The 25770-nt window shown below is 47.7% G+C and overlaps 1 protein-coding gene and 1 pseudogene across 1 annotated transcript in view; one reads left to right on the forward strand and one right to left on the reverse strand.

Annotated features, from left to right (window-relative positions):
- Positions 1 to 12574, forward strand: part of A2ML1 (alpha-2-macroglobulin like 1) — a 37997-nt gene extending 25423 nt beyond the window's left edge. Inside the window, exons 24-36 of the mRNA XM_054040196.1 lie at positions 380 to 556; positions 797 to 878; positions 1070 to 1226; positions 2979 to 3053; positions 3282 to 3444; positions 4894 to 5108; positions 5427 to 5642; positions 5948 to 6075; positions 6222 to 6312; positions 6733 to 6801; positions 9115 to 9217; positions 10459 to 10500; positions 12000 to 12574. Of these exons, the coding sequence (XP_053896171.1) occupies positions 380 to 556; positions 797 to 878; positions 1070 to 1226; positions 2979 to 3053; positions 3282 to 3444; positions 4894 to 5108; positions 5427 to 5642; positions 5948 to 6075; positions 6222 to 6312; positions 6733 to 6801; positions 9115 to 9217; positions 10459 to 10499 (1517 nt within the window). The 3' untranslated portion in view covers position 10500; positions 12000 to 12574. The remainder of the gene's footprint in view (positions 1 to 379; positions 557 to 796; positions 879 to 1069; positions 1227 to 2978; positions 3054 to 3281; positions 3445 to 4893; positions 5109 to 5426; positions 5643 to 5947; positions 6076 to 6221; positions 6313 to 6732; positions 6802 to 9114; positions 9218 to 10458; positions 10501 to 11999) is intronic.
- Positions 12575 to 12678: 104 nt separating this feature from the next.
- On the reverse strand, positions 12679 to 24382 carry LOC128831698 (SCAN domain-containing protein 3-like; annotated as a pseudogene).
- Positions 24383 to 25770: the final 1388 nt, after the last annotated feature.

A 25770-nucleotide genomic window follows, 5' to 3' on the forward strand; every position in this document is an offset into this window, starting at 1 on the left:
AGGAGTGTGTGGAGGAATGAGGGCTTGTATACGGGTAGGTATGTACAATCTGTGGATTTGGATCGGTGAGGGAGAATGTATGGACGGGAGGGTTCATAAGTGGCTGCTAGAGGGATGGGTGTCAGCAGTGGGAAGGGACGTACCGGGTGCAGACGGAAGTATGGAGTAGGAGGATGCAGACAGGGTGGTGCAGGAGAGGTGTGAGCGGTTGGGTGGCTGCAAGTGTGGGATTGGGGAGGTGTCAGGCAGGCGGTGTTATGAGTTGAGTAATGGTATGATGTGTGGAGCAGCCTGATATGGCGGGGGGAACTATATTTAATCCGACATAGATGCACAGTTCAGGAGGATCACCTTTGTCCATGTCTGTTTGTTTATCCAGGTGACATCATGGGGACGGCGCTGCAGAACCTGGACCGGCTGGTGCAGATGCCCAGTGGCTGTGGGGAGCAGAACATGGTGCTGTTTGCCCCCATCATCTACGTGCTGCAGTATCTGGAGAAGACGGGGCAGCTGAGTGAGGAGTTGAAGACAAGAGCTGTGGGTTTCCTACAGACAGGTCAGTTAGTTTTTCTTTCTCCTCTCCCTAATCCATGGTATCCATCTCATCCTCCGTGCTCAGTAGATGTGCCCAAACGGTGGGCGGATGGATTGGGGCAGGGGAGTTACTGTGAACTCCCTGGCTCTCCCCTGGTTCTGAGTGAGCCAGTTCCATGGCTGGTCAGTTTTTTTGTGGCGGGGCAGGCCTGGGTGACTTTTGACTCAGACATGTCTCCAGTCGTCTTTCTCTCCTGCTCAGGGTACCAGAGGCAACTTCAATACAAACACAGAGATGGTTCCTACAGCGCCTTTGGAGAGCGCGATGGAGAAGGCAACACATGGTGAATACCTGGCCTTTCTGAATAGTACAGTCATGAATTGCCTCCCCCAATGCTGGTACTATCTTTGTCAACACCCAGCACCCCCTCTGTAGCCTTCACTCTGTCAATATCCCACCACACACGCACACCCACCCGCCCTGGCACTGACTCTCTCCCTTCTCTCACTGACTTTTTCTCCTCCTCTCCACCAGGTTGACAGCATTTGTGACCAAATGCTTCATACAAGCCAAGCGGCACATCTTTATAGATGACAAGAACATTGAGGATGCTCTGAAGTGGATAGCAGGGAACCAGCAGGCCAATGGCTGCTATGCCAATGTGGGGAAACTCTTCCACACAGCAATGAAGGTAATAGCCAGCAAGGCCTGGCCCTCCTTCAGTAATCCCTCTTAGTGGGGCTGTCATTAACTCTGAGGGAGTGGCCCAGTGACACTAACCCAGACCCTGATGGAAGGCCAATGGTCCTACCCTTGACTCTAATGTAGGGCCGACTGGCATGACTCCTCTCTTGTTCTCATCTCTTCAGAGTTAGGTTGCAGTGATATGGCTGTTGTGTCCAGATCATCTTTTCCCCCCCCCCCTTAGTGCTAGGGGTGTGATCCTAAATAACCAGAAGCCCCTCCCCACATCTGTTCCCACCTTCTCCAAGTCCACTTCCTCAACACCACCTCCCCCACCACGGAGGAGAATAGACTGTTCCATCTAGGGCTCTCCAATCAACTCCCCTTCCCCCAGCACATCAATGCTCTCTCACAGATGGAGGAGAGTGTTCTGTTCCACCTTGCCCTCTGGTAACCTCACATTAGCAGTGTGACATACCAAGGGTACAAGCCAGACTAATGAGTAATGGTGTGACCCCAGCCCTGTAACCTGGGATGCCCTTTACAGTGGGGGCTGGAACAATTTGTATAGTGTGTGTGTGTGTGTGGGGGGGGGGGAAGAGTTGCTGAGAGCCATTGAACCAAACTGTAAACCCTGTAACCGATGGAAACCACTTCACGCCAAGGGGTGCTTCTGCACCCCTCGTTCCAGCTCCTATGCTTGCTGCTGTAGCCTCCTGCCTGGACTGCTCACCAAGAGTGTGTGTGTGTGTGTGTGCGCTCTTCAGCCACACCTTGGCTCTTACCAGACTAGGTTATATTTCAGGGTGACCCCAGCTCACCCCTAGTCCTAGATTTTCCCCCCAGAAGTGTATGTCCTGTACTGCCCAGCCCTCTTCTGGATAATACAAGTTTATATAAAGTCCATTTATTTCTTTAATAGAAATAATAGCACACACCACCTGCCACCCCAAATGGTGTTTCCCAAACCCTTCAATTTAAACACACTGGATTAGACAAAACAATAAACCAAGTTTATTAATTACCTAGAGACAGAGTTTAAGTGCGTTACAAGTAACTAGGCACAAGTCAGGAATGGGTTATAGGAAATTAAAGATGAAACACAACTGGTGCCGAATGTAACAAATTACGATACATTCAAAGCAAAGTTTTCTCACCAGTCTCTGACCAAACTTCTGAGCTCAGGATCCCTCCTCCCAGAAACCAACAAATGCTTTGCTTTGTTGCTTCAGGTGCTGTGAATGCAATGGGCAGGAAGGGGTGGTGGTGTCTTGGGGTGTTTGCCCCTCCTTCATCAGCTGGGTACCAGGAGATAGCATGGAATAGCTTCCCCCATAGAGTACTTTTTTGTCACCTGTTTGAGCTTCCTTTCTCCCCTTCCTGCTTGATGATTCAATTTGCATTTAAACAGTAAACAAAGTCGATCACACATTCCTTTGTTTAGGACAGACCTGTTTCTCTCTTCCCCCACCCCCAATTTCAGCTTCAGTAGGGCTGTGGTTTGGCACATGGGTTAATAATGTCATACAGGGAAATCTTAACTTCACATACAATGTTGCCATATGTATTTTACCAGGACAATAATGAGCAGGAATTATGAGTTTTCAAATGGTATCTCACAAGGCATTCATTGTACAAAGAGATAACAATAGTGTGTGGGGTGTGGTCATGGGAACCTTCTATCACAAGGTGCCACATAGCAGCTACCATTTGGGAGGTTCATTCCCCACCAACCTCTTTCTCTCACTGTGATCTGCAGGGTGGGATAAATGACGACATCTCTCTGGCTGCTTACATCACTGCCGCACTGCTGGAGGCAGGAAAGCCACTTGCTGTGAGTATAGTGCTGCCTATGCACGCCCTCGCTCACTCCTCGCCTCTTGTCTTATTTCTAATGCTTCCATGGGCCCAGTTGTTTCTCTGTCATGCACAGTGGATAGTTATGGCCACAACATACACAATCTTTATGACCATGTCAGGATTTGGTCACTGTGGAGTCGTCTCCATTTTTCTCTGCTCCATCTCCTATGTTAGGTGAACTCCATGTTTCTTCCTGTTCCAGGACCCAATGGTGAAGAACAGTTTGCAGTGCCTCAGAAATGCTTCCTCCAATGCCACTGATATCTACACCCAGGCATTGCTGGCGTATGTCTACTCGCTGGCTGGAGACACTGTGACAAGGCAATTACTGCTCACCAAGCTGGACCAGCAGGCCATCAAGTCAGGTACCATGGGGCAAGAAGCTGCCTGACTCTAAGCACTAGGACTCCCATGGCTATAACACAAATTCCACCAACACTTAGGGCCAGGATGCTTTCCACAGAACCAAGAAAATTATTAGTGGAAAAGCCCTATTAGCTTAGGCAAGATTGGTCCTTGCAGCACATGTTCTAACATTTTGCCCAGTCAATGGGGCTTCTGCCCCTTCCCTTGAGAGACTGATGCACCATTTTCTTTCTACATTACAATACATTTTTTTTCTTTCTTATTTTCATTCCATCCTCCTCAGTCATATCCCCTTGCACCACTCTAAGTAATTTCTCTCCTCCTTAGTGCACTGTAACTGTTATCAAGTCCCTGCATCCCCTTCATCATTTCTTAGCTAAGGGTACATCTACACTACCGGGGGGAGTCGATTTTAAGATACGCAAATTCAGCTACGTGAATAGCGTAGCTGAATTCGACGTATCGCAGCCGACTTACCCCGTTGTGAGGACGGCGGCAAAATCAACTTCTGCGGCTTTTTGTCGGCGGCGCTTACTACCACCTCCGCTGGTGGAGTTAGAGCGCCGATTCGGGGATCGATTGTCGCGTCCCAACGGGACGCGATAAATCGATCCCCGAGAGGTCGATTTCTACCCGCCGATTCAGGCGGGTAGTATAGACCTAGCCTTAGTGATACAGACTTAAGCCTACATTTTCAAAAGTGGCCTCTAAGTTTTAGGTGTCTCAAGTCAGGCATCAAAATGCTGAGACTCCCAAAATCAGTGGCTGCTCTTGAAAATGTAGGTCTTGGCTCTTTCCTCACAAATCCCTCCCTCCAGCCTCCTGATAATCTCTGTTGCTTGTTTGTCAATATATTTATCCTATAAATTTGGTGCCCAAAGCAGTAATAGTCTCGATTCAATCCCCCTGTGGAGGGAGATTATCACTTTTCTGCTCCGGGATGTGAATGTGCTACCCAAAACCATACTGGCTTTTTTGTTTTTTGTTAAGCCCTGTCACTCTGCAAACTTGTATCTAATTTGCTGTCCATTGTCCCTGCCAGACTGGTTCTGTCCCCAGAGAGTATCTGTGTTTTGGGATGATTTCCCCTCATTGATTTGTCCCAGGTTAGTCTCGTGTTTAAATTCTGCTCGTTCTCATCCATCAACTGGCTTTACTGATGTTGCATCATGATGTGACCTGTTTGCATCACACTGGCTGCTGGAAAGCGTGGATGATCCCTCTCTTCTGACCTTGGCAGTGATGTGATCTGGCATCTCTATCATGAATACCACTTAATCACTCAGTACACTGACACAATAGCATTCCTGTGAGGAGGATTTCACCACCCAGATTTAGGGTAGAGACTTTTTTCAATGTCCCACGTGAGGAGGGATGTAACCATGAAATTCAACCTGGCTTGCAGTCCTGGACCCAACCAAGTCCCGTTCTTGTTTCTCCTCCCTCAGGAGGGCAGATACATTGGAGCAGGAAACCAGCCCAGCCTCCCACTGAGTACAGCTGGTCCCAGCCCAAGTCTGTGGATGTGGAGTTGACAGCCTATGTGTTACTGGCTCTGCTTGCTACGGAAAAAGTGTCCAAGGAAGAGATTGCTTCTGCCACTGGCATTGTGGCATGGCTGGCCAGGCAGCAGAATGCCTATGGGGGCTTTGCCTCTACCCAGGTAACAAACTAGCTTCTCTCAGAGCCAGACACCATGTCTAGTCAGGGAGAGCAACAGGCTGGGATGTCCGCTGGGGGTTGAATCTCTGTGCTAGATTCTTACTGTGCTCAGAGGCTGTCTGTGAGAATCCAGCTTTTGGTTCCCTGAGGAACAGATCCCACTGCACTGTGGGGCTGGGAGCTTGAATCCCACTGTTAATATCCTGGGGAAAGGATCCCGTTGTTCTTGAGCTCTAATGGAGGGGCGTGGGGAATCCCTGTGCTAGCACCCTGAGGAGTGGATCTGCACTCAGTGATGTGACTGCTTTTCCATTCCCAGGACACTGTAGTTGCCCTCCAAGCTCTTGCTAGATATGGAGCAGTGACATTCATCAAATCTGGAAACGTCTCTGTGACAGTGAAATCGGGAAAGAACTTCCAGCAGTCCTTCCACGTGGAGGCCACCAACCGACTGGTGCTGCAGCAGCAGCCTCTCCCTGACATTCCTGGAAACTACACCATACAAGCAGCTGGCACAGGCTGTGTGTATGTGCAGGTGAGTGGTGGCTCTCTTGTGAGAGGCCAGGAGGATGTCATGGAAGGGGGCACTGCCTGGCTCAGGGTTATGAGGGAATGGGATATACAGACTTTCACTTCCAATGCATTGGTTCTAATGGAGCCTCAGGTCGGAGGGATTGCGGAATGGGGTATGGATCCTTTCACCTCTGGGGCACCAGGTCAGGGGAGTGTGGGCCAGCACTGGCTAGCTCAGGATCCTCTTGGGCGGCAGTGGCAAGGATACAGTCTCTTGCAGGCTTGTGTGACGCTATTTGTTGGGTACATTTCTGTGTCTCCCATTAGACAGTTCTGAGGTATAATGTGCCTCCCTCAAAGAATGCAGAGACCTTCATCCTGAGAGTGAGAGCAGGAGAGGACGAGTGTGAGAAGCAAACACCCCCTCGCTTCCTGTCTCTCAACATCAGCGTCAGGTGAGAGTGAGGAGCTAGAGAGAGGAAAGGAATAGAGGGAGCAGGGTGACATGGAGGAGGGCAGAAGGAAAAGAGGCAGCAAGATGGGGAAAGGGGCAGAGTTAAGGTGGATGTAACCTATATGACTTCCTGTCTTTCACCTCCAGTTATGTGGGGAGCCGTGGCACCTCCAACATGGTCATTATCAAGCTGAAACTCCTGTCCGGATTCTACCCCGTCCGGGGCACCAACTACTTTGTAAGTCACCTCCCATAACCATTGGCCCCGGTGACCAGATACATGTGTTACATGGAAGCCAGCTCAACCAACAGCCAGGCAGCATAGACAATGGTCTCAATGCGGGCACTTACCATTGGCTCTGTCCCTGGGGTGAAAGTTGGTTCCTGGGGGTACTTTCTACTGCTCTCTGACCCCATAAAACTTTAAACACTCACCCCCCTCAACCCTATGGCTTGTTTCCTATTCACTCCTGTGTGGGTGAGACTCCCTGGGAATGAGCTGGGCTATTGGAGGAGATTCTGGTCAAGAGGCGGGGGACACTTTTTTCACACCCCCACCCCGCCAATCGCTAGAACGTTTCTTCCATGGGTGAGGCTCTTGGGAGAATGAGCTGGGTGTTTGGGGTGAGACTCTAACGCTGCAGTTCCCTGTCTCCAGCTCCAGCAGCAGCCATTTGTGAAGAGAGTGGAGATTGGGGCTGAGGATCTCACCATCTACCTCGACCAGGTCAGTGCTGGAACAAGGTAGTAGCTTTGTAGCTTCTAAACAAACTATGTAGGTGTTAATTGGTAGGTCACGTACCAGCAGGTGAGAGAGTTGGGTCCCAGTGGACCTGAGTTAGTGTCAAGGGTCCCAGACAATTTATATGGGAGTTTTAAACTGGAGGATGTGACCTGTTCTCAGACAAGAGTCCCATCCTCCTGTGCATCTCTGAGACACTGCCAACCCTCTCAGCTCACCCAGCTGGCTACCCAGCTCGTTATATTCCCAGGACTGGCAAACGAGGAGCAGGAGGAATGATTGTACTATCTGCATCAAGCCTCAGACTCAAGCAAGGTTCACCCCCCTAAATCAAAAGTTCGTATGCATTCCCTTAGCATGCTAATCTGGGACAACTCCAGTATGGTCTACAGACCCCCTGACAGCTACCTACTGTATGAGAGAGACTGAGTGTCATGCCAGCTGCTGGAGTCTCCTAAACTCTGGGATTTCATCCCTTCCCCTCAGTTTTGGTTCAGAACCTCATTCTCCAAGCATTCCCCAATTCCACATATTCAGTTGGTCACATACTGGATCCAATCTTCAGCTCAGAAGCGGATCTTGGAGACTTAGCCATCACAGCCTTATCCTGGGCTTCTCTCTACTTCCATAATGATGTCAGGAACTCTCTCACTTAGATCCATAGGGATGATCTTATTACTATCATTAAACCCAACGTGCTCTGTATATTTCCAACCCTCTGCCACCTCCCCCCACACCAAGGGTCAGTGATCTGACAGAACACTATGGCTACATACCATTTGTGACAATTGGCCCACTGGCATCCAAATGTTCCCTGCCGCTACCACTCTGCCCACATTGGCCATCATGGTTCTTAGATGAATTGACACCAAGGCTGGTGGCTGGAGTGCCAGTGTGGGAAGGGAGGGAACTGGCTCCAAATCATACCGATTGCAGTCTAATGAAAACTTTTGTAATGATGCCACAGTTGTGACTGTAGTAAACAATTGTCTCTGGGACCATCACCTTCATCAGATTCTGGCTGAGAGAAGTGTGCTGATTTAGACCTGCTTCATAAACACAGGCTGTGTTCTCTTCACCACTGCTTCAAACCACGCACCTCAGGGGGATTGTGACTCTAATTCTGAAGAACCCCCTTCCTGCTTTCCTGAGAAGATGGAGTGAGGCCCTGACAGCCTGTGGGGCCAAGCATTATACATGCTGGAGCAGCAAGTATAGCGTCCATCTCGCTGTGTCAGAACTGAGTTAGTGTCTCTGTCTAGGACACTAGAAGGCACCTGAGAGAGACCTGTGCCATCATCTGTGACCTGCTCCTTTGTCTCTCATCTGGTCAGAGCGGATGGGGAAATGCTTGGCCCACTGCTGAGCCTCCTTCAGAGAAGGCACTTTACCTATTACTCAGAAGCAGACAATAATCCAGCCCATCTTCAAAATGTCACTCACTGTGCGTGAATCTAGACAAATGTTTCTCAAGGAAGCCAGAGCTGGTGCGTAACAGAGCAAGCCCATCTCTGAGCAGGATGAACTGAAAAGTCTGTTCTGCTGGGGGTCTGTTTGCTACAGGATCCATTTCAAGGTTCTAATGCTGACTTGACCTGGTCCTGTCCCCTTAAGAGCTTTGTTACATCAAGATCCTTCCATTCTTCAGGGAATGACCATGGCAGCTATGCTCTTCCTCGACCATAACCAATCAAGAGCCAGAAAGAAACTTTTCAAGAATAACCTCCTGGCTTTGGAACACCCTCCCTCAGGGATCAGAAAAGCTCTGCTTTCAGATCAGGCTAGAAGACTCACTTTTCCTGGAAAACATCCTTGAAAGAACCAGAGCTAATAAACAAGAGCAATGGGCTCCAACATAGTAGCAATGATTAGATAAGAGCAGGGCAGAGAATGTGCCTGTCGCTTCGGGACAGATCCCACTCTTTCTACAGTCCATACTCCGGGCTCAGATACCATGGTATCTAACAAACATTCATAGATTGCTAGATAAACATTCTTGAAATCCTGAGTTAAAATCTTACCACTGCCGCAATAGCCAGTTCTGTCTATAGTTAAAAAAACTGAACACCCCTGATATTCAGCACACGTGTCTCTGCTCATGTTTTGCTGGTAATGTAACAGCAGGGGGCCTTCCAGGTGCATCAATAGGAAGTTCATCTGCAAAAGCTGTGTGTGGAGCCCAGGATTTGAACAGCAGTGAGGCTGCAGGGCAGGACTGAGGAACATTGACAGAGTTGGGGTGTGGGGGAGCTTCTGTAATGCATGCCCAAACCAGACCTTATTTTTTCTCTCTCCCAGCTGAATAAGGAGACTCAGACATACTCCTTCACCATGAGCCAAGACATTCCAGTGAAGGATCTGAAGCCAGCAGTGGTCAAAGTCTATGATTACTACCAGCCAGGTAGGTTAGGATATGAATTGTGTTAAATTACTGGCAGTTTTGCCGATGAAACTTTGCAGATTTTGGCTATTTCATTTCAGGTGATTTCACACCCTTTTGATTTCCAGATTTGTGTGTGTGAAATTCAGTAAAACAGCTGTTTTTCCCCCCAAACCCAGAAAATGTAAATTCCCTTTTGCTTGAAAGGAGCTCTCTTCCATTGTGAAAAAGATCCTTCTGAGGGCAAAAGTATTAAAAAAAAAAAAAAAAAGTATTTCTCAGCAGAATGGGTCCAGTTTTGAATGGGTGACAAAATGCAAAAAGTCTCACATGAAGTAGTTTCACCTCTACTGTGAATATTTCATGCACCTGTAGGGATTATTAAAGTCCAGTATGTCACAGCTGAGCCTCACACTATTGGAAAGGGAGATAGTACATCCTTGGCTCTAGGAGGCCCTGAGATCTCCTAGAGAAAAGCTTTCAGGTCACGTTTGGTTTTTATTTTTTTCTCCTCTCACCGGGGCGGCTCCAGGCACCAGTGCAGCAACCGCGTGCCTGGGGCGGCAGGCCACAGGGGGCGGCCTGTCAGTTGCTGTGAGGGCGGCAGTCAGGCGGCCTTTGGCGGCGTGCCTGCAGGAGGTCCGCCGGTCCCGTGATTTCAGCGGCGGGTACGCCGAAGCCGCAGGACTGGCAGATCACCCACAGAAATGCTGCCGAGGGCTGCCTGACTGCCATGCTTGGGGCAGCAAAAAACATAGAGCTGCCCCTGCCTCTCACCCTGCCCCTGCACAATGTGATTCAAGGTAACTAAGACACTTTGATTTACAGGCAGAAGGATACAAAAAATAGAGCCAGTCATACTTTCAAAAATTCTCTGACCATTTCAAAAGTAGATTTTTCTGACATCTGGCACATAGACGATACCTCATGGTGATGTTCGGGATAAAGATTTAATCAACGGTCTTCTGAGACAACCTGCATGATGCATCCATCCCAAATTCATGCCAATAAAATCTCGCCACCACACTAACATTTATTTGCTTATATTAATTTTAAACTATTAAGTCTCCTCCCCCATTCCTTACTTTGCTCAACTAATGGTACAGTCTGAAGATGTTGGAAAGTTCTGCCAACCAAAGCATGGTTGTACCTTCTGTGACCTGGGGGAGGGTTGTAGTTCATCTGGGGATCGGGCTTCTCTTCATTTTTCCCCAGCTTGTCTGATGCTGAAAGTAATTGTCTGTCTTTTTCTTCTGTTACAGATGAGCAGGCGACTGTGGAATATACAGATCCATGCCAGTGAGGTGAGCATGGCTTTCATGGAGTAGTATGTACCATTATTGTGCAACTAATACAAGCATAGGCATGAGGTGAAGAAATGAGGTACACCTCTACCCTGATATAACACGGTCCTCCGGAGCCAAAAAAATCTTACCATGCTATAGGTGAGACCGCTTTATATCGAACTTGCTTTGGCCTCCCTGTCCCCTGACTGCCCCAACCCTATCCACACCCCTCCACCCCCTGAGAGGCACTCACCGGCAGCAGCTGGAAGCAGAGCAGCCCGGCCCCAGCCCGCTCTACTCTGCCAGCTCCCAGCCGCGGCGCTCCGCTTCCTGCCGCCGCTGAGTGCAGGGAGGTTGGGGAAAGGACACCGTCCGTACTCACCTGCGGTGGGAAACTGAGCACTGTGACCCCAGCCCTCTCTGCTTTCCTTGCCCCGGTCCCAGCCGTGTCACTGGGGTTGGGGAAAGGTCCCGCATTCACCAGAAGCAGAGTAGCTAAGCCCCAGCCCACTCCACCAGCTCCCAGCCGCGGCACTCCGCTTCCCGCCGCAGGTGAGTAGGGGGGCCGTCCTTTCCCCAACCTCCCTGCACTCACCGACAGCAGGAAGCGGAGCACCGCGGCTGGGAGCTGATGCGCTGATTTCCTGGAGTGCTGCTTTACCACGTTGTATGTGAACCCGTGTTATATCGGGTCACGTTATATCAGGGTAGAGGTGTACTTCCCTCTGAGTCAGTGCTGATCCCAATCCCGGGGGGACTCTGTGCTGCAGGCAGCTGTATGGATGTCTCAGTAGGGAGGTGCTCTCCCATCTGAGTCCTGACTGACCCCAGTGTGTGATAGGGGGCACAGTGCTGCAGCGGTGCTATGGGTGGCTCAGGAGGTGCTCTCCCCTCTGAGTTAGAACTTGCCTATTGCCCCAAAGTGATGCTAAGGGCACTGTGCTACAGGGAGTGGTGTAAGGGATTTTTTAAAATTTAAATAAAATTAATGGAGATATCCTCTCTCCTAGAGCTGGAAGGGACCTTGAAAGGTCAGTGAGTCCAGCCCCCTGCCCTCACTAGCAGGACCAAGTACTGATTTTGTCCCAGATCCCTAAGTGGCCCCCTCAAGGATTGAACTCACAACCCTGGGTTTAGTAGGCCAATGCTCAAACCACTGAGCTATCCCTCCCCCCATTGAGCTATCCCTCTAGTAGAGGGTGCTCTCCTCCTGACTCACTACCTACCCTGGTGCCCCAGCATGATGCCAAGGGCTGCTGTGCTGGTGGAAGTGCTGTCTGTGAGATGAAATGAAACACTGACTGGCTGTGGTCAATAAAAGATCCCATGATACTACTTACAAGAACAGGCAACTTCTTTCATCTCCTAAAGTGTTTTGCTGTGTTACTAAACAGCTGCTACATTCCACCCCAGAAGTGGCTGCATTCAGCCCCTGAGTGTAAAGTGCTTTAAGACCCTTCAGAATGAAAGGCACTAGGGAAATGTGTATAAACTTACTTTCCCCCCCTCTTTTTCAGGGGACGAGACAGAGACACCTTGTCCCTGGTGTAACTCACGGGAATTCCTGGTTCTTCCATTGCACTTAACTTCTGAGCCCAGGGGGAACAGAGTCTCTATCTACACTGCTCACATGCCGCTCCAGAATGCATCAATTAAACCTCTCCTCTTCCTTCCCCACCCCTTACTGGATAGATGAGATTATAGGTTGAACAGAAGAAACCTACATTCCTCTCTGTATAAAAAGGAAAGGAGAAGGACTGAGAGCTACACAGAAGGCAATCTCAAGGGAATACACAGGGGGCCTGGGCAGTTCAGAGCCAGGTGACCCCCTTTAACATTCTCCTAGAGAGAGGGGTGGGAGGCTACAAAGAGAGGAATCTGGGGGATGCACCCAAAGGGAGAATGCAGGATAGTTAATGTTTGGGTACTGGGTTGATGGAGCTAGTGGGAGGGCTAGGAAATACCTACTAAGAATTACACTGTGATGGGTGCAGGGTTAGTTTGCTAGGAGGGGTCAATCTCACATCATGGGGCTATGTTCATATAATAAATTTTCATATTGAGTTAATAAAAAATTGCAGCTTTGGGTGTCTTTTGGCGTGTATGCCTGGTGCCTACCCTAATCCTGTTGTTCCTGTGAGGGCAGCCAGTGACGGGATATGTCTGTGCTCTTGTTTACCCCCTTGCCTGCAGTCTCTCCAGAATTGGCAACAACCTTGTTGCCTCCTTAAATCAAGGCACTGAGACTTAATGAAGTATATGGCTGTGAGCATTGTGGATCATGTCTGCAGTGTGGGTATGCTCCAAGTAAAGCCTACAATGGCCTAGGGCAGTGCTTCTCAAACTATCTGATGTGGCGGACCGGCAATTCCCCCCCCCCCATATTTGCCGGGGACTGGTACCATATTTGTGCCATATTATTATCGTTTTCGCATAGACACGTAGCACATCAGATCAGAAAAACTAACATTCTTCACTGTATTAATTGGAATGGGAGTGTGGCATACATGCAGAGATGTTCCCATTTGAATACATTGAAGACTGACTGAAAGGCTGTGCGTCTGTGCGGATAGTATAAAATGACTATTATTCGTTTACAATCCAAGAAAATATTATTTGAACATTCGTAGGAATATTAATTTATATCAGAAACAATATAATGAATAAAATAAGTTGGCAGACATTTATTTTGTTTATTTTGTAAACAATACAAAATTACAATACAAATTAAAAAATCAAACCAGCAAAGTCTCCTAACAAAGATATTATAAAAAAAAAATTAACACAATAATAGGCATGTTAAAACCTTAACCTTTACTAATGTGAAAGGTGAGTCTGCTTCTTCTTTGTCAGCTTATCCAGTCGTGGTTCAATTGAGGACAGTGCCACACACAATGGAGAATGACTATCCATACTATTCCTGTACTTTGTCTTAATGACACTCATGGTTGAGAAGCCAGTCTCGCAGAGGTATGTTGAAGGAAATGGGAGAAGAGTTTTCAGAGCAATTTCAGTAAGCTCAGGATATTCTGCTTTCACTTTATCCAAAAGGAAGCAAGTGATGTAGTTTCGAAACTCATCTTCAATCTTTCGTCAGCAGCCAGCTCCAACAACTTATCCTCCATAGTGACAGTTAAGTCATCTTTCAATGGAATAAATGGATTTTGGATCCATCCACTCCCTTTCCGTGGATCTTCTGCTGGAAAGTAAAACTCAAAATGTTCTGCCAAATTCATCAAGCGTTCACTGATGATGTTTCGTAGAGATGTAACATCAAGGTCTTTGCCTGCATCGGCAATGATTGTCGCTAAATTGTGAAACATGTCATAACAATCTCTTGACACTCAACACTTCCATGCTTTTAGCTTTCGTTTCTGTCTGTTGATCTTGTCTGCCATTTTAAGACATGAAGCCATCCTTCCCTGCATGAAGGTGTTGAGATCATTAAAGATGGCAAAGATATCAGCCAAATAAGCCAGCCTGGCTATCCAATCCACATCTCGGAACAATTGTGACTAATTTGTTTTTTTGTCCTGAAGAAACTTGGCAAGCTCATTTCGGAGCTCAAATACTCTTGACAGGACTTTTCCCCTCGATAACCAATGTACATCGGCATGCAATAGGAGCTGTTTATGATCAGCTCCCATATCATCACATAATGCAGTGAATAGTCTCGAATTTAAAGCATTCGCCTTTACATAGTTCACAATTTTTACTACCTTGCTGCGCACACTGTTTAGTTCTGTTGACTTTTTGTTGCAAGACTGTCTTGGTGAAGGAAGCAGTGTGTCGACTTGCATTCGGGTGCAAGCGCCTTAATCTGGGTAACAACTCCAGAATGCTGTCCTGTCATTGCGGCAGTGCCATCAGAACATACACCTACACAAAACTTGAAATCCAACCCACATTTGTTAATGATGTAGTCGCTCACAGTCTTGAACACATCAGAACTAGTTGTTTTTGTTGGTAGTGAAGCAGAAAACAAAAACTCTTCCTTCAAATCACCCTCATGTTCAAAGCGTGCATACACCATCAGAATTGCCATATGTCTGTACATTGATCAAGCTGCAAAGAAAAGTACTTTGCTAATTTAATCTGACCTATGAGCTGATCTTCCATAGCGTGAGCCAGATCGTGAATTTGTCAAGCTCTAGTGTCATTTGAAAGTGGCACCTGAGCCCCTTTGCCGCCAGCTCACCCAGCATTTCCATGCAAACAGCTTTAATACAGCCTATCACTAGTGTCTCACCGATTGTGTATGGCTTTTTTGCCTTAGCAACACGAAGCGCTACTTTATAAGAAGCTCACAAAGCACAAGTATTTGTGTGACACTTCAAAGATCTGTTTCTGATGGCCTTTTAAATCAACATGCTTTCTTTCGAAGAACTCTTTTGGCTTTGAACTACTTTCATTATGTTTTGTATTTAAGTGCCTCTTGAGCTTTGATGGCTTCATTGCATCATTAGCTAACACATTGCCACAAATAACGCACTGTGGTTTTGGCACTCAATCATTCATGGCTACAAAACCAAACAATGTATGAGGAGTCATATTTCTGAGTAAAGCTAGTACGAATTCTTTTTGTTGACAATACTTCAGTTTCATCTGATTCAGAATTATTTGCGTATTCAGCAACTGGATGTTTCTGCTCGATAAATATGGCGATTGGGCCTTGCTTCGCATCTGTAAATTAGGCATAAAAATAATATAAATTCGATTACCCCGGGTATATAAAAGCCGAATAAATGTAGTGGGAATGCTTTTATTGAGAAATATGTGCAGGAGAACATTGATAGGGTAAGTAATGTTAGGATAAGAAGATAATATAAATTTTAAAATTAAATTGCAAAAAGGATAATAATTGGAAAGTTAAGATGGTTTGAATACATGGAAAGAATGAATAATGAACGTCAAAAATAAGATTTACCTGTTTGAAAGATATGGAGTGAGAAAGCGAGGAATTTCGAGAACTTCCTGGCAGAAACACGTAGGTTTGATCCTAGAAGAGGGGAAGGCTATAAGTAAGAACAATGAGAGTGTGTATGAAACAATATATGGATATGGAGGAAGCGAGGATGTTATGCGCATACAAAGCACACGGGATCTTTTCAGGGGGAACAGTCAGTGTCTCTCACACTCACACACCTGCCAGTTCATGTTTATAGATAGCAGTCTGTTGTAGCTCGAGTCAATCTAAGGGCCAGTTAGATTGAGCATGAATGAGGAGCTGGGGTCTGTCGGTCGTGATCTGATGCTCCGAGGCTTTGTAGGACTGAACCCAGAGTTCCATGGCAAAACACCCCAGCTTTATAGTTGTAAATTCCTATTTGAGTCCATGCATTTTTGCAATGTCATCCTGTAATCATTAGTCCTTAAGTGGTGTTAATCTTGGGGTTTTCTGCTGTTATCATTTGATGGTTATTGTCGAGCTTCCCATCGTTATCTCCTATTTGTTGTCTTGCCTTCGGGGGTGCCTGCCTCACCTCTGAGGTTGTCAATGCTGCTAACATGTTTAGCATCCGATACAATAGATGTTTTCTGACTGTCTCCTGGTCTTTCCAAGTCTCTCACTTTTTTTTTCTTGACCATCTGGACATTTGTGATGGCTTTCACACCTTATCTTTTCCTGAGGCATTCATTCCTCATTCACACGCAGTCTCTCACAGAAACCTTCAATGGTATACAGACAGCAGTATTGTATATTCAGCAGAATACATTGTAAATCAAGCCTTGCTAAATCTTATAACTAAAACAATTCACATTGGGGCTTCAGGCTCTCAACATTTCTCTAATCTATTTATCATAGACACAATACAAAATCCCGTCTCTTACTAACTAAACTTTATAACAGGCCCTAATTGTAATGCATATTGGAAACAGGATCCCAGTCTCAGACGATCATGCCTTTCTGTTATTCAAAAAGGGTGGCTGGCAGAATGAAATCAAAGTTTACATCAATTCTTAGAGTACAGTTAGTACAATTAGACAGTCCTTGTAGGAGCAGGATTTTATATCTGGTTTTAGGGGTGTGGTGCTCAATTGTCTCTATCCTCTTCGTAAGGGATACGGCAGGATAGGATAGAAAATAATTATTAAAATGTATAATATTATTAGTACTTACATACTCGGATCATTGGGTTCGGATGGGGTCCCAAATGACAAACACGCAGAGATCCGTATGACGCTATCTATTCAACTTCTCGATAGTAACTGCCGGTGGGGCGGGGTCTTTATATGCGAAGGAGTGAGGTAAGCGCATGCTTGCACGTCTCATGCAAAACATGTTGTAGTGCTATGGCATAATTATCAATATTATAATATGTGCTTCTGAAACCATAATATTATTTAATATTGTTGACTTTTATCGACTGATCATTTATTCTTGGTGGAATTCCGGTGCGATTTTTAAATTATACTATTATTTCTCTCTTTCTTTTCTGGAAACTCGCCACGGACGGGCAGCCAAGGGCTTGCGGACCGGCACCGGTCCACGGACCACCACTTTGAGTGGCACTGGCCTAGGGCAACCTCTTCTAAGGTTGTTCCACAGTCCTGTTCAGGGATGTGCAGTGGGATCTCCTGCAGGACATGGCTGGGCTGGTTGGTTTGCAGCTGTGGAATGCTCGGTGGGGGGCGGGGGGTGATGGTGCTTCTCTGGAGCCTGCTGGGAATTCTATGCTGAGAACAAGGTGTGATTTCTGGTGTTATCAGTTGGGCCAGTGGTACCAAGAGGGCAGACTCTTCCTCACTGCTATTGTTCACTTCTGTACAGCACCCATCCCCAGGGGGAGCAAATGAGGCACCAGTCCCAAGGTTGAAGTGATGAGGGGCCCTGCTGTCTTCAGAAGGCAGAGTAGGTTGGTTGCCATGCAGGCCTAGAACTGGACAATGGAGTCACCTCCAGCTGGGAGTTGCACACTTCCTGAAGGCTGGACATTACTGCTGCTGAAGCACGGTTGGGAGACTTGACAAGGGGCTAAGTCCTACCTCTGGAGTGGGAGGGGCCCCTTAGCCAAAGGACAGGGGCACAAATACCCATCAAGCAGCCATAGGGAGGTGGGAATTGTCCCTGGGACAGAAGCCAAGGCCTGTAATGGCAGACACTGGGCTGCTGTCTCTGGGTTGCTGGGGCCTGGGAGGCGGTAGGAATGGGGAGAAATAGCTCTTCCTGTGCCTGTTTTGTTTTCCTCCCTGTTTCTCCTCTCCCCAAAGGCCCCTATCTGGGTCTCCCTCTTTCTTCTCCTTGTCCTTCATCTTCTCTTGCATCTTTTGACTAGAGGGAAAGAGGAAGGAGTAGGAGGACTGCCTGCTGCTCCATGATTCCTGTAGGCAAGTGGAAGAGAGCGGGGCATAAGGGTGCCAATTGGGGCCAATATATCACAGGAGCCTGACAGACTTGCCTTCCACTTCCAGACAACTCGGCTTGTCAAGGCTGTAGGGTGGGGAGTAGGGTTGAATGGCAAATATCAAACCATTAGGGAAATGGCCAGAACTACCCATGTTACTCAGTAAAACCCTCATAGCTTCACCTATAATAGGTAACTCCACATCTTACACAGATTGCTGAGTACATTACCCACTACCACAGCTAGATGGGCTACCAATAAATATCCCTGTGTGAGAAGTTAATTCAATCCTATAAGTGCTGCCAGCATGTCAGGAGGTGGCAGAGCGCCAGGTGGGCACAACATGCCTCCAACAGGGAACTGGGGGTGTTGATTTCAATTTGACTCCCCAATGTTGAGCAGATGGGGTATAATGGAGCTGCAGGCTGGTGTACACAATACCACTGGGTTCAAATGCTATCTGGACTAGCAAGTGCCTCAGCTGGGCAGCACACCCTCTGTACTCAATACACTAAGGAGCCAAAATGAAAAAGAAACTCTTTAATGAATAAAAAACAAATGGATAAACATTGAACTCAGAGAAATGGGTTTCTTTAAAGACAACACATGCTAGCGCCCTTGTCAAGCGTGTCGCTCTTAAGCTCACGCCCTGGCCCAGAGGCTACCCTGACTGACAGTTACTCCCCCTTCAACTGCTGAGGAAACTTGATTCCCTTCTCCTGAGCACGTTCGCTTTAGTGTGGCCAGGTGTCTACCACATCCATTCCCCTACAGCTTGGCAGAGGTTACATGTGGAGGGTCTGAGGAAGGGAGGGTGAGAGAGATGGGGTGATTACTCTAGTTCCTTTGACACCTCTAACTCCTGTGTGCTGCCTTCGCTGGGAGAGAATCCCCTTAGTCTCTCCTCATCCATCTCCTCGTGTTTATTGGGGGGAATATCATGCAGAATTAGCCAATGACAGCTGTCCTGGATTCCATCCACCAATCGGCTTGTGACAGTCCTATAAATGGCCAAGCTGACTTTTCTTGAACAACTTCTAGCCCTTTGCTGCTCAGTGACCCAGACCTGGTCCCCACCAATGGTGACTCGTATCCCTTTGTTCTGACCGCTGATGAATTGCCCCTTGTGTCCCCTCCTGGAGAGCTTGCCCATGGGATAAAGATGGCAGCTATGCCATGCAATTTAGTGCAGGGACTCGATGGCTCAGGGGTCTTGGGGAAAGGGGTAGGGAGTTTTTCATGTATAGGACCCAGCGTCCAGTGAAACTCCTCACAGCAGCAACTCAATGTTTCCCTTTTCTTACCACAGTTCTCTTGCTTTTGTGAATTTGCAGGTCTTAGTCAAATTCCTAGTGGTTCAAGTAGGCCCCTTCATTGGCAGTCCTTAGGAAAGAAACCAGTGGTGGAATGGGCTCCAAGAACTAGACTCATCTCTCATCTCTAGGCGATGTCTATACCAGATGAAAAAGCATTGCAATAAGCGGTTGCTAGGAATGTCTTGACTTTGTAAAGGCTGTACATCGCCTTGTGTTCACACACATCAGCCATCCCAGGCATTTTACAAGTGTTGGTTCTACCAATTGGTTTTAGTGCCTGGGATCAGGTCTTCAGCTCAGATCTGATTGAACTGGCACCCTCTACAATGGTCTCTCCCCAGTGCTGATGAGAAGCCACAATGGTTGCAGCTGCCCCAGTTCAGCTGGTTCTCCTAAGACCTATGTCTATCAGAATCACAACCTCTGGATCAACAGTGGAATGGGAAGAATGCACCTGGACTCACAAAGGAGCAGGGACAGGCTTGGGAGCAGAGCCAGGCTCAGTCTGTTCCCCACATCTGTTTTCCCTGGTAAATGGTGCCACCTGTATAGAAGCTACTCCTAGCTGTCACGTAGTTGATTGATCTGCACACATGGCTTTCCCAAAACCACAGATCTCACGTAGCATGCGGCCTAGTGCACTTGGTCAAGTCACCGATGCAGCCACAGACAGCTGAGCTCCCACTATCCTTGTGCCACATGCTCTGCATGTGGGCAGAAGGTTTGCTTCTCCCATGGATTTTCTGGACCTGGTTCTGGTTCCTCTTCATTAATACTAGGGTTGGTCCCAAGGCACAACATACAGATTTGGATGTAGGTCTTCAGCATCCCCAAGTTCAGGGGTGTCCAGATCCCATGTTTTTGAGTTAGCCTGTTATACCAGCTTCACAGGCTGGATCTAGATCTGAACTTCTGCAGAGTCTTCAGCTGTTTAATATCCAGCTCTGAATCTTGTGGCTCACGAGCTGGGAGGTTTGGTTCAGAGAAGCCTGCAGCTGCTGAGGTGTTGGTCAGAATCTCTCAGATCAGCAAATTTAAGGTTTTGAAATCTCAACCAGGAAGGAGGATTTTTCCCCATAAGATATGCTCCAGCTGCAGTGGGGAGGCTCTTGCAGAATAGGCTCTTCTGATGTTTTTGGATTTCCAGTCCTGGGCAGTGCAGAGGCAGCTGTGGAAATGGGAACGTAATGTGGTGGACAGGGGTTGGAATCACACCAATATGACAATGTGTGCTTGGTAGCAAAGGTTTGGGTTTAAAGTTTAGGTATTCACATTCAAGCTTGGGACAAAGGTTCCAGGGAGTGGGTGACTGGTTTTCGAGTTTGCTTTTGAGTTTTTGGGTGAAGGTTTCCAAAATTCAGCTGAGTTAGGCAGAAGATTTGGGGCTTCCTGTCTGGGATTTGGGCAGGATACTCAGTTCCAGTTGAGGGTTCAGAGTATTGCCTGATTATGGGAGATTAACCCGTATTATCTAAACAATATTATTATAGGCTCACCAATTAATCTGATCAGAAGATAAGGTTCTTGTCTCAGAATCAGGCTGCACAGAATTTATAGGACCCTCGGGATGTGTGTAACACTTCTGCCAGGTGAACTCGGCCCTGGTTGCTGCCGACTCCAATATCTAGGGGTTCCTTTCCATCGACACAACACAGAACCGGCTCAAGCCCTCACCCAGTAACCTGGGAAAATTACACACCACCCCTGGGCCCCTCTGAGAGGCAATACTTGCCCACTCGCAAGCACAGTCTGAGCATAGAAAATAAACTTTTAATGAATGGAGGGAAGTCACCCGCCATTAATTAGGGAAAATACCACAAGCAGGATTCATAATCATAAAACTGTGAGCAAGATACCCACCCCAGCGTTTGTGGGGCAGTGCCTTCCGCCTCATGTTTTTGAGTTCTACAACTAAAGGTTCCTTTTCTGTGCCCCTCTCTGCTCCCTCACCATCTCCCACTCACCGTGATTGTCCTGGGTCAGTGAGGACGCAGGGTTCTGAGGCGCCTGTGTGTGTTCACCTCCCACACAGGGAAGAAGGCATCTTGCTTTCTCTGCCATCAGAGCACTTTCTTTGGCTAGCTGCCCTGTCAGCCCCTGCTCCTCACCGCCCTGCTAGCCACTGCTTCTCGCTACTTAGCCTCCCCGCCAGCCGCGGTTCCTCATTGCCTCACCAGCTGCTCGTTCACCAGCTGATTGTCAGTCACCTTCTGCTGCCACCTGCCTCTCTGCTATGACTTCTGTACATCAGTCTCTTAGTGATTTTCAGGCTGGGCAGAAACACAGTCCCATCACAACTGATTTCAGTACTGATTGAGCGTTTAAAATAACAAAGAAGGTCCTAATGAAGCCTATTTAGCTCTTTCTTTGAACAGTGGGGAGGAACATACTAAACCAGTCTGGGAGGACCCTGGGGAGGCTCCACATCTCCTGACTGGGTGCCTGTCCCCACCTCTCTTACTTCCACAGGGCTCTGGCATTGGAGGCCCTGGCTTAATGAGGTCCTTTCAGCTGAGGGTGACCCCCTCATTTGGGACAGATTAAGCACAGTCCTGCTCCCCTTTATTCATACAATAATGACAACACTGGTAACGGCATTTCACTACCCCTGCATTCAGTACTGCAGTGATTTGTAACCCAACACCAGCCAAAGTTGATTACTTTGAGCAACAACACCCGCTCTATCTGCTGGATATCTAAGCAGAGCAGGAGCAAACTGTATGTACATAAACATACCTAAAGTCTCTCCCCATCCCAGCCAGCTGTCAGGGAAGAATACATTCAGACCCTGCTTACAGATGTATGACAAGGAAACTCACACTGAGAACAAAAGGCAGCTTTAAGCCTTTTATTGAGATAAATGGACCAGTAATGGAATAGTAATCAAATAATCTACCAATTATTAAAGCAAGCAAGCAGGCTGGCCTTATAGGTTACATGTGACTGTTCTAGTCTGGGGTTTAAAGTTTAGGGGGTGGGGTTGGGCCAAGATTGCAGGGGAGGAGTTCAATTTTGATGAAGGTTTCTGAGTTGGTTTCAGGTTTCAGCCTCTTTGTGTGTGGGCTCAGCAGAGAACCAAGGATTAATGGGCCACAGAGGGTGTGTCTACACTGACATTAAAAACCCACAACTGGCCCAGGCCAGCTGACTCTGGCTTACAGGGCTCAGGCCGAGGGGATGTTTATTTGAGGTGTAGACGATTGGGTTCGGGCTGGAGCCTGGGCTCTAGGATCCTGTGATGTGGGAGGGTCATGATAAACAGGCCATTTAGATCGAGAACCCAAGTCTACTGGCATGGGCCAGCCGCAGGTGTCTTATTGCAGTGTAGACATAGACTGAACTCTCTAGCTCCAGGTCATGGAGAAGACTCTTTGGCAAGGGATAGCATGTATGTGGGGAGTTTACACTGATGTTGCCTTTGTTTCAGGTGAAGGCTTCACGGGTTCAGTCTGAGCTCTGGGGCCATTGTCTGAGTTTAGGGAGTGAGAACTGAGATGTTCTCATTCACTCCAAACTCTCTCTCACTCGACCACTGGGTACTCTAGCATGAAGACAAAGTTACTTTCACTTGAGGGGGCAGAGGGAGTGAGACACATTTTCCAGCTTCTGTCTCTCTGTAAAAGAGATCTTACGCTCTGAGGGATGGATGCCAACAGCCCCACTTTAAACCTGCCCCTTTGCCTGAGATCCACGATTCTCCCATGAAAACCACCAGCACGGATCTGTCATGAGCCAATAAACAACAGCTGAGGCGTGCCAGCGCCCGGCACAGGTGTCAGTGCCAGGAACAGAGGGAGGCTGGGCCTGCAGCTGAGAGAACTCTCTGACCTGCCTGTTCCTGCTCCTGCTGCTTTGTTTCCCAGCATGTTCTCCACCCTTTACGTGGCTTTCTGAGCCAGTGCGCTCAGTTACAGCAGTGTAAAGCCGGAGCAGCGCCACTGAAATCAGGGACTGACTGAGTTACACAAGCGGCACTGTGATCTCAGTGTAGCCAGACTGTCAGGACTGGAGCCCAGCAGGGCCCCATCAGGGTCATGTCTTTCTTTCTAGGAATGTCGTTAGTGAATTCTTTCCTTGTGAATGTTGCTGGATCAACAGTTATGGGGAGTGAAGGGCCCTGTGGATCCCTGATAAAAACAATCCTTGTTAAACTGCAGCAAAGAAATATCAGTAATGAGAACAAAATACATACATACAAACTCTTGAAAGAACATTCTAGTTCCAAAAATTAAAATGTCAGCAAACCAGGAGAGTCAAAGTGCAGGGCACATTTCAACATTTGTGATTAAACCACATGACCAGGAGGCAAGAGACCTACATCTAATCCCGGCTCTGCCCCCGACTTTGAGTGAAAAGTGACCTTGAGCGAGTCACTTTTCTCCGTGCTATCATTTCCCCATGTTAGAAGTGGAGATAATAACCACAAGGAGGGCGGGGTGGGTATAAGTTATTCATATTTGCAAAGTGTTTTGAGACCTGTGGACAGAAGAGGCCAGAGAAGGGCACATTATTACTCTCTTACAGAACAACTCAATGTTTGGGGCTGGAGGTGCTGAGTGAAGGGGAGGTGCATGTTGGGGACACACTAGTAGCATCAGCCGCATTGTCCCCCTAGGGAAAGTTTCCCCCCAGATCTCTGGGGTGACAGTTGTTCTGTTTATAACAGCTACCATGCCAACCATGAGGAAGCCATTTGTAGGCACTATTACCACCGAGCCAGAATGCTTTACCATAACTAGCCTTTCCATTGTTACCTTGTAGGTCCCGTAGGGTGGCTTGTGGGGAAAGAGCAAAGAATGCAGTGCCGGTTTGCCAACCGGTGGCATTTAGTACAGAACAGTGAGACTTATACCAGGACCAATATAAAATCTACATGTACTAATGCCGCAAACCAGGTATGATTACTTGTACTGGCTTGCTGAAAACATATGAGGCCAGTGGGTGGAGAGATAAACGAATGGGCTGGGGCTTAAGAGTGCTACTATAGTGGGAATTTCAAGAGCCATTGTGTAAGCCATAAGGAGCTTCCGCAGTACAGTTAGATCGTAAACTTAAATTGTCAGAGGTGCTGCTGCTGGTAACCATCCACCTTTGACAAAAGTCTGACCAATTTTGGGGAACTACTTTCCAGGGCAATTCAGCCGAATGGTGGGGAGTCTGGGCACATATCCAACTGTGGGAGAGATTGAACTCACGGGCAAAGGCAATTTTCAGGGCCTCATAGGCATTGGTAGCCATGTTTGCAGGGATGGCTTCCCATCCTGCATGCGATGTGGGTGAAACAGTAGGTAACAGAAGGATTGCTTCTGTGACAAAAAGGAATGTGGTGAGAGACCCTAAACCTGAACCCATATTGTAATTACAACAACCCAAATGCCCAGAAGATAAGAATTATTGACACCAAACAAATCAAAAAATAAAAGGACCAGGACCATAGGCTAGGTCGGCCTTTTGTGAATAGATAGAACCAATGCTCAGGGTTTTCACGGGGAGTGCGCCGTGGCTGTTCAAAGAGATTACCAGGCATTTCCAGCTACCCTTACTGTCTTTTGAATAACAGCTTAAGTCTCAAATCATTGCTGGCAGTTTTTTTTTGCAGGCTGGACAGTCCACTGTTCAGGAGTTGGTACTGCTTTCAGTTGAGAGTGATGAATCCAGTTCTTGTGTCCTTCGACCTTTGCTGCCGTGTGGGAGACCAGCAGGACGGTGTGGAGTCCCTTCCACTTCTCTTGGAGAGGCTCGTCCTTTCAGGTCCGAACGAGAATGGAGTCACCTGGCTGCAAGGAGTGGACAGGGGCATCCAGCAGAAGAGGCTGTGAATTTTTGGTGTATCTGTGAAGAGAAGAAAGAACAGCAGACAGAGAGCACACGTACTGAGACAAAAAACCACACCCCATTTCCCACTCTCCTGCCAGAACCGATGTACCGTTCAGAGGCTATGCCCTTCCAAACATAATTTCAAAGGGACTAAGCCCTAACCTGCCCTTGGGGAGAGCACGAATGCGGAGTAACACAAGGGGCAAAGCATCAGGCCACCTAAGAGAGGCCTCCTGACAGACCTTTGAGAGGTGTCACTTGAGTGTCTAATTTGTGCGTTCCACTACTCCACTGGCTTGTGGTCGCCATGGTGTGTGGAGCTTCCAGGGGATTTGCAAGGCACTTGATATCTTTTGAACAACTTGAGATGTGAAGTGTGTTCCGTTATCAGATTCCATCCACTGGGGAAGGCCGAAGCGAGGAATGATTTCCTTGACAAACTTAAGATCCACCGTTTTGGTAGTGTTGTTACGACATGGGAAGGCTTTGGGCCATCCGCTGAATCGATCCAATAAGACGAGGAGGTACCTGTACCCTTGGGTCTGGGGAAACTTAGTAAAGTCTATTTGCCACACCAATCCTGGGCCTGGGGTAGGTTCCAGGGTGGCTGGTCGAGGGTTATTCTTTCAGCAGATTAAACATTTAGCTTGTACCTGGGATGCTAGGGGTTTAAGTTCAGAGGTTAGAAAATATTTATTCATAAGCTGGGTAAGAGCCTCTCTGCCTGCGTGGGTGGTTTGATGCAGTTTCTGCAACACTGGTCGGATCAGGCCCTTGGGCAGGAGGATTTTTCCCTCTGTGGAATAAAG

Source organism: Malaclemys terrapin, chromosome 1 (genome assembly GCF_027887155.1).
Source record: "Malaclemys terrapin pileata isolate rMalTer1 chromosome 1, rMalTer1.hap1, whole genome shotgun sequence".
NCBI lineage: Eukaryota > Metazoa > Chordata > Testudines > Emydidae > Malaclemys > Malaclemys terrapin.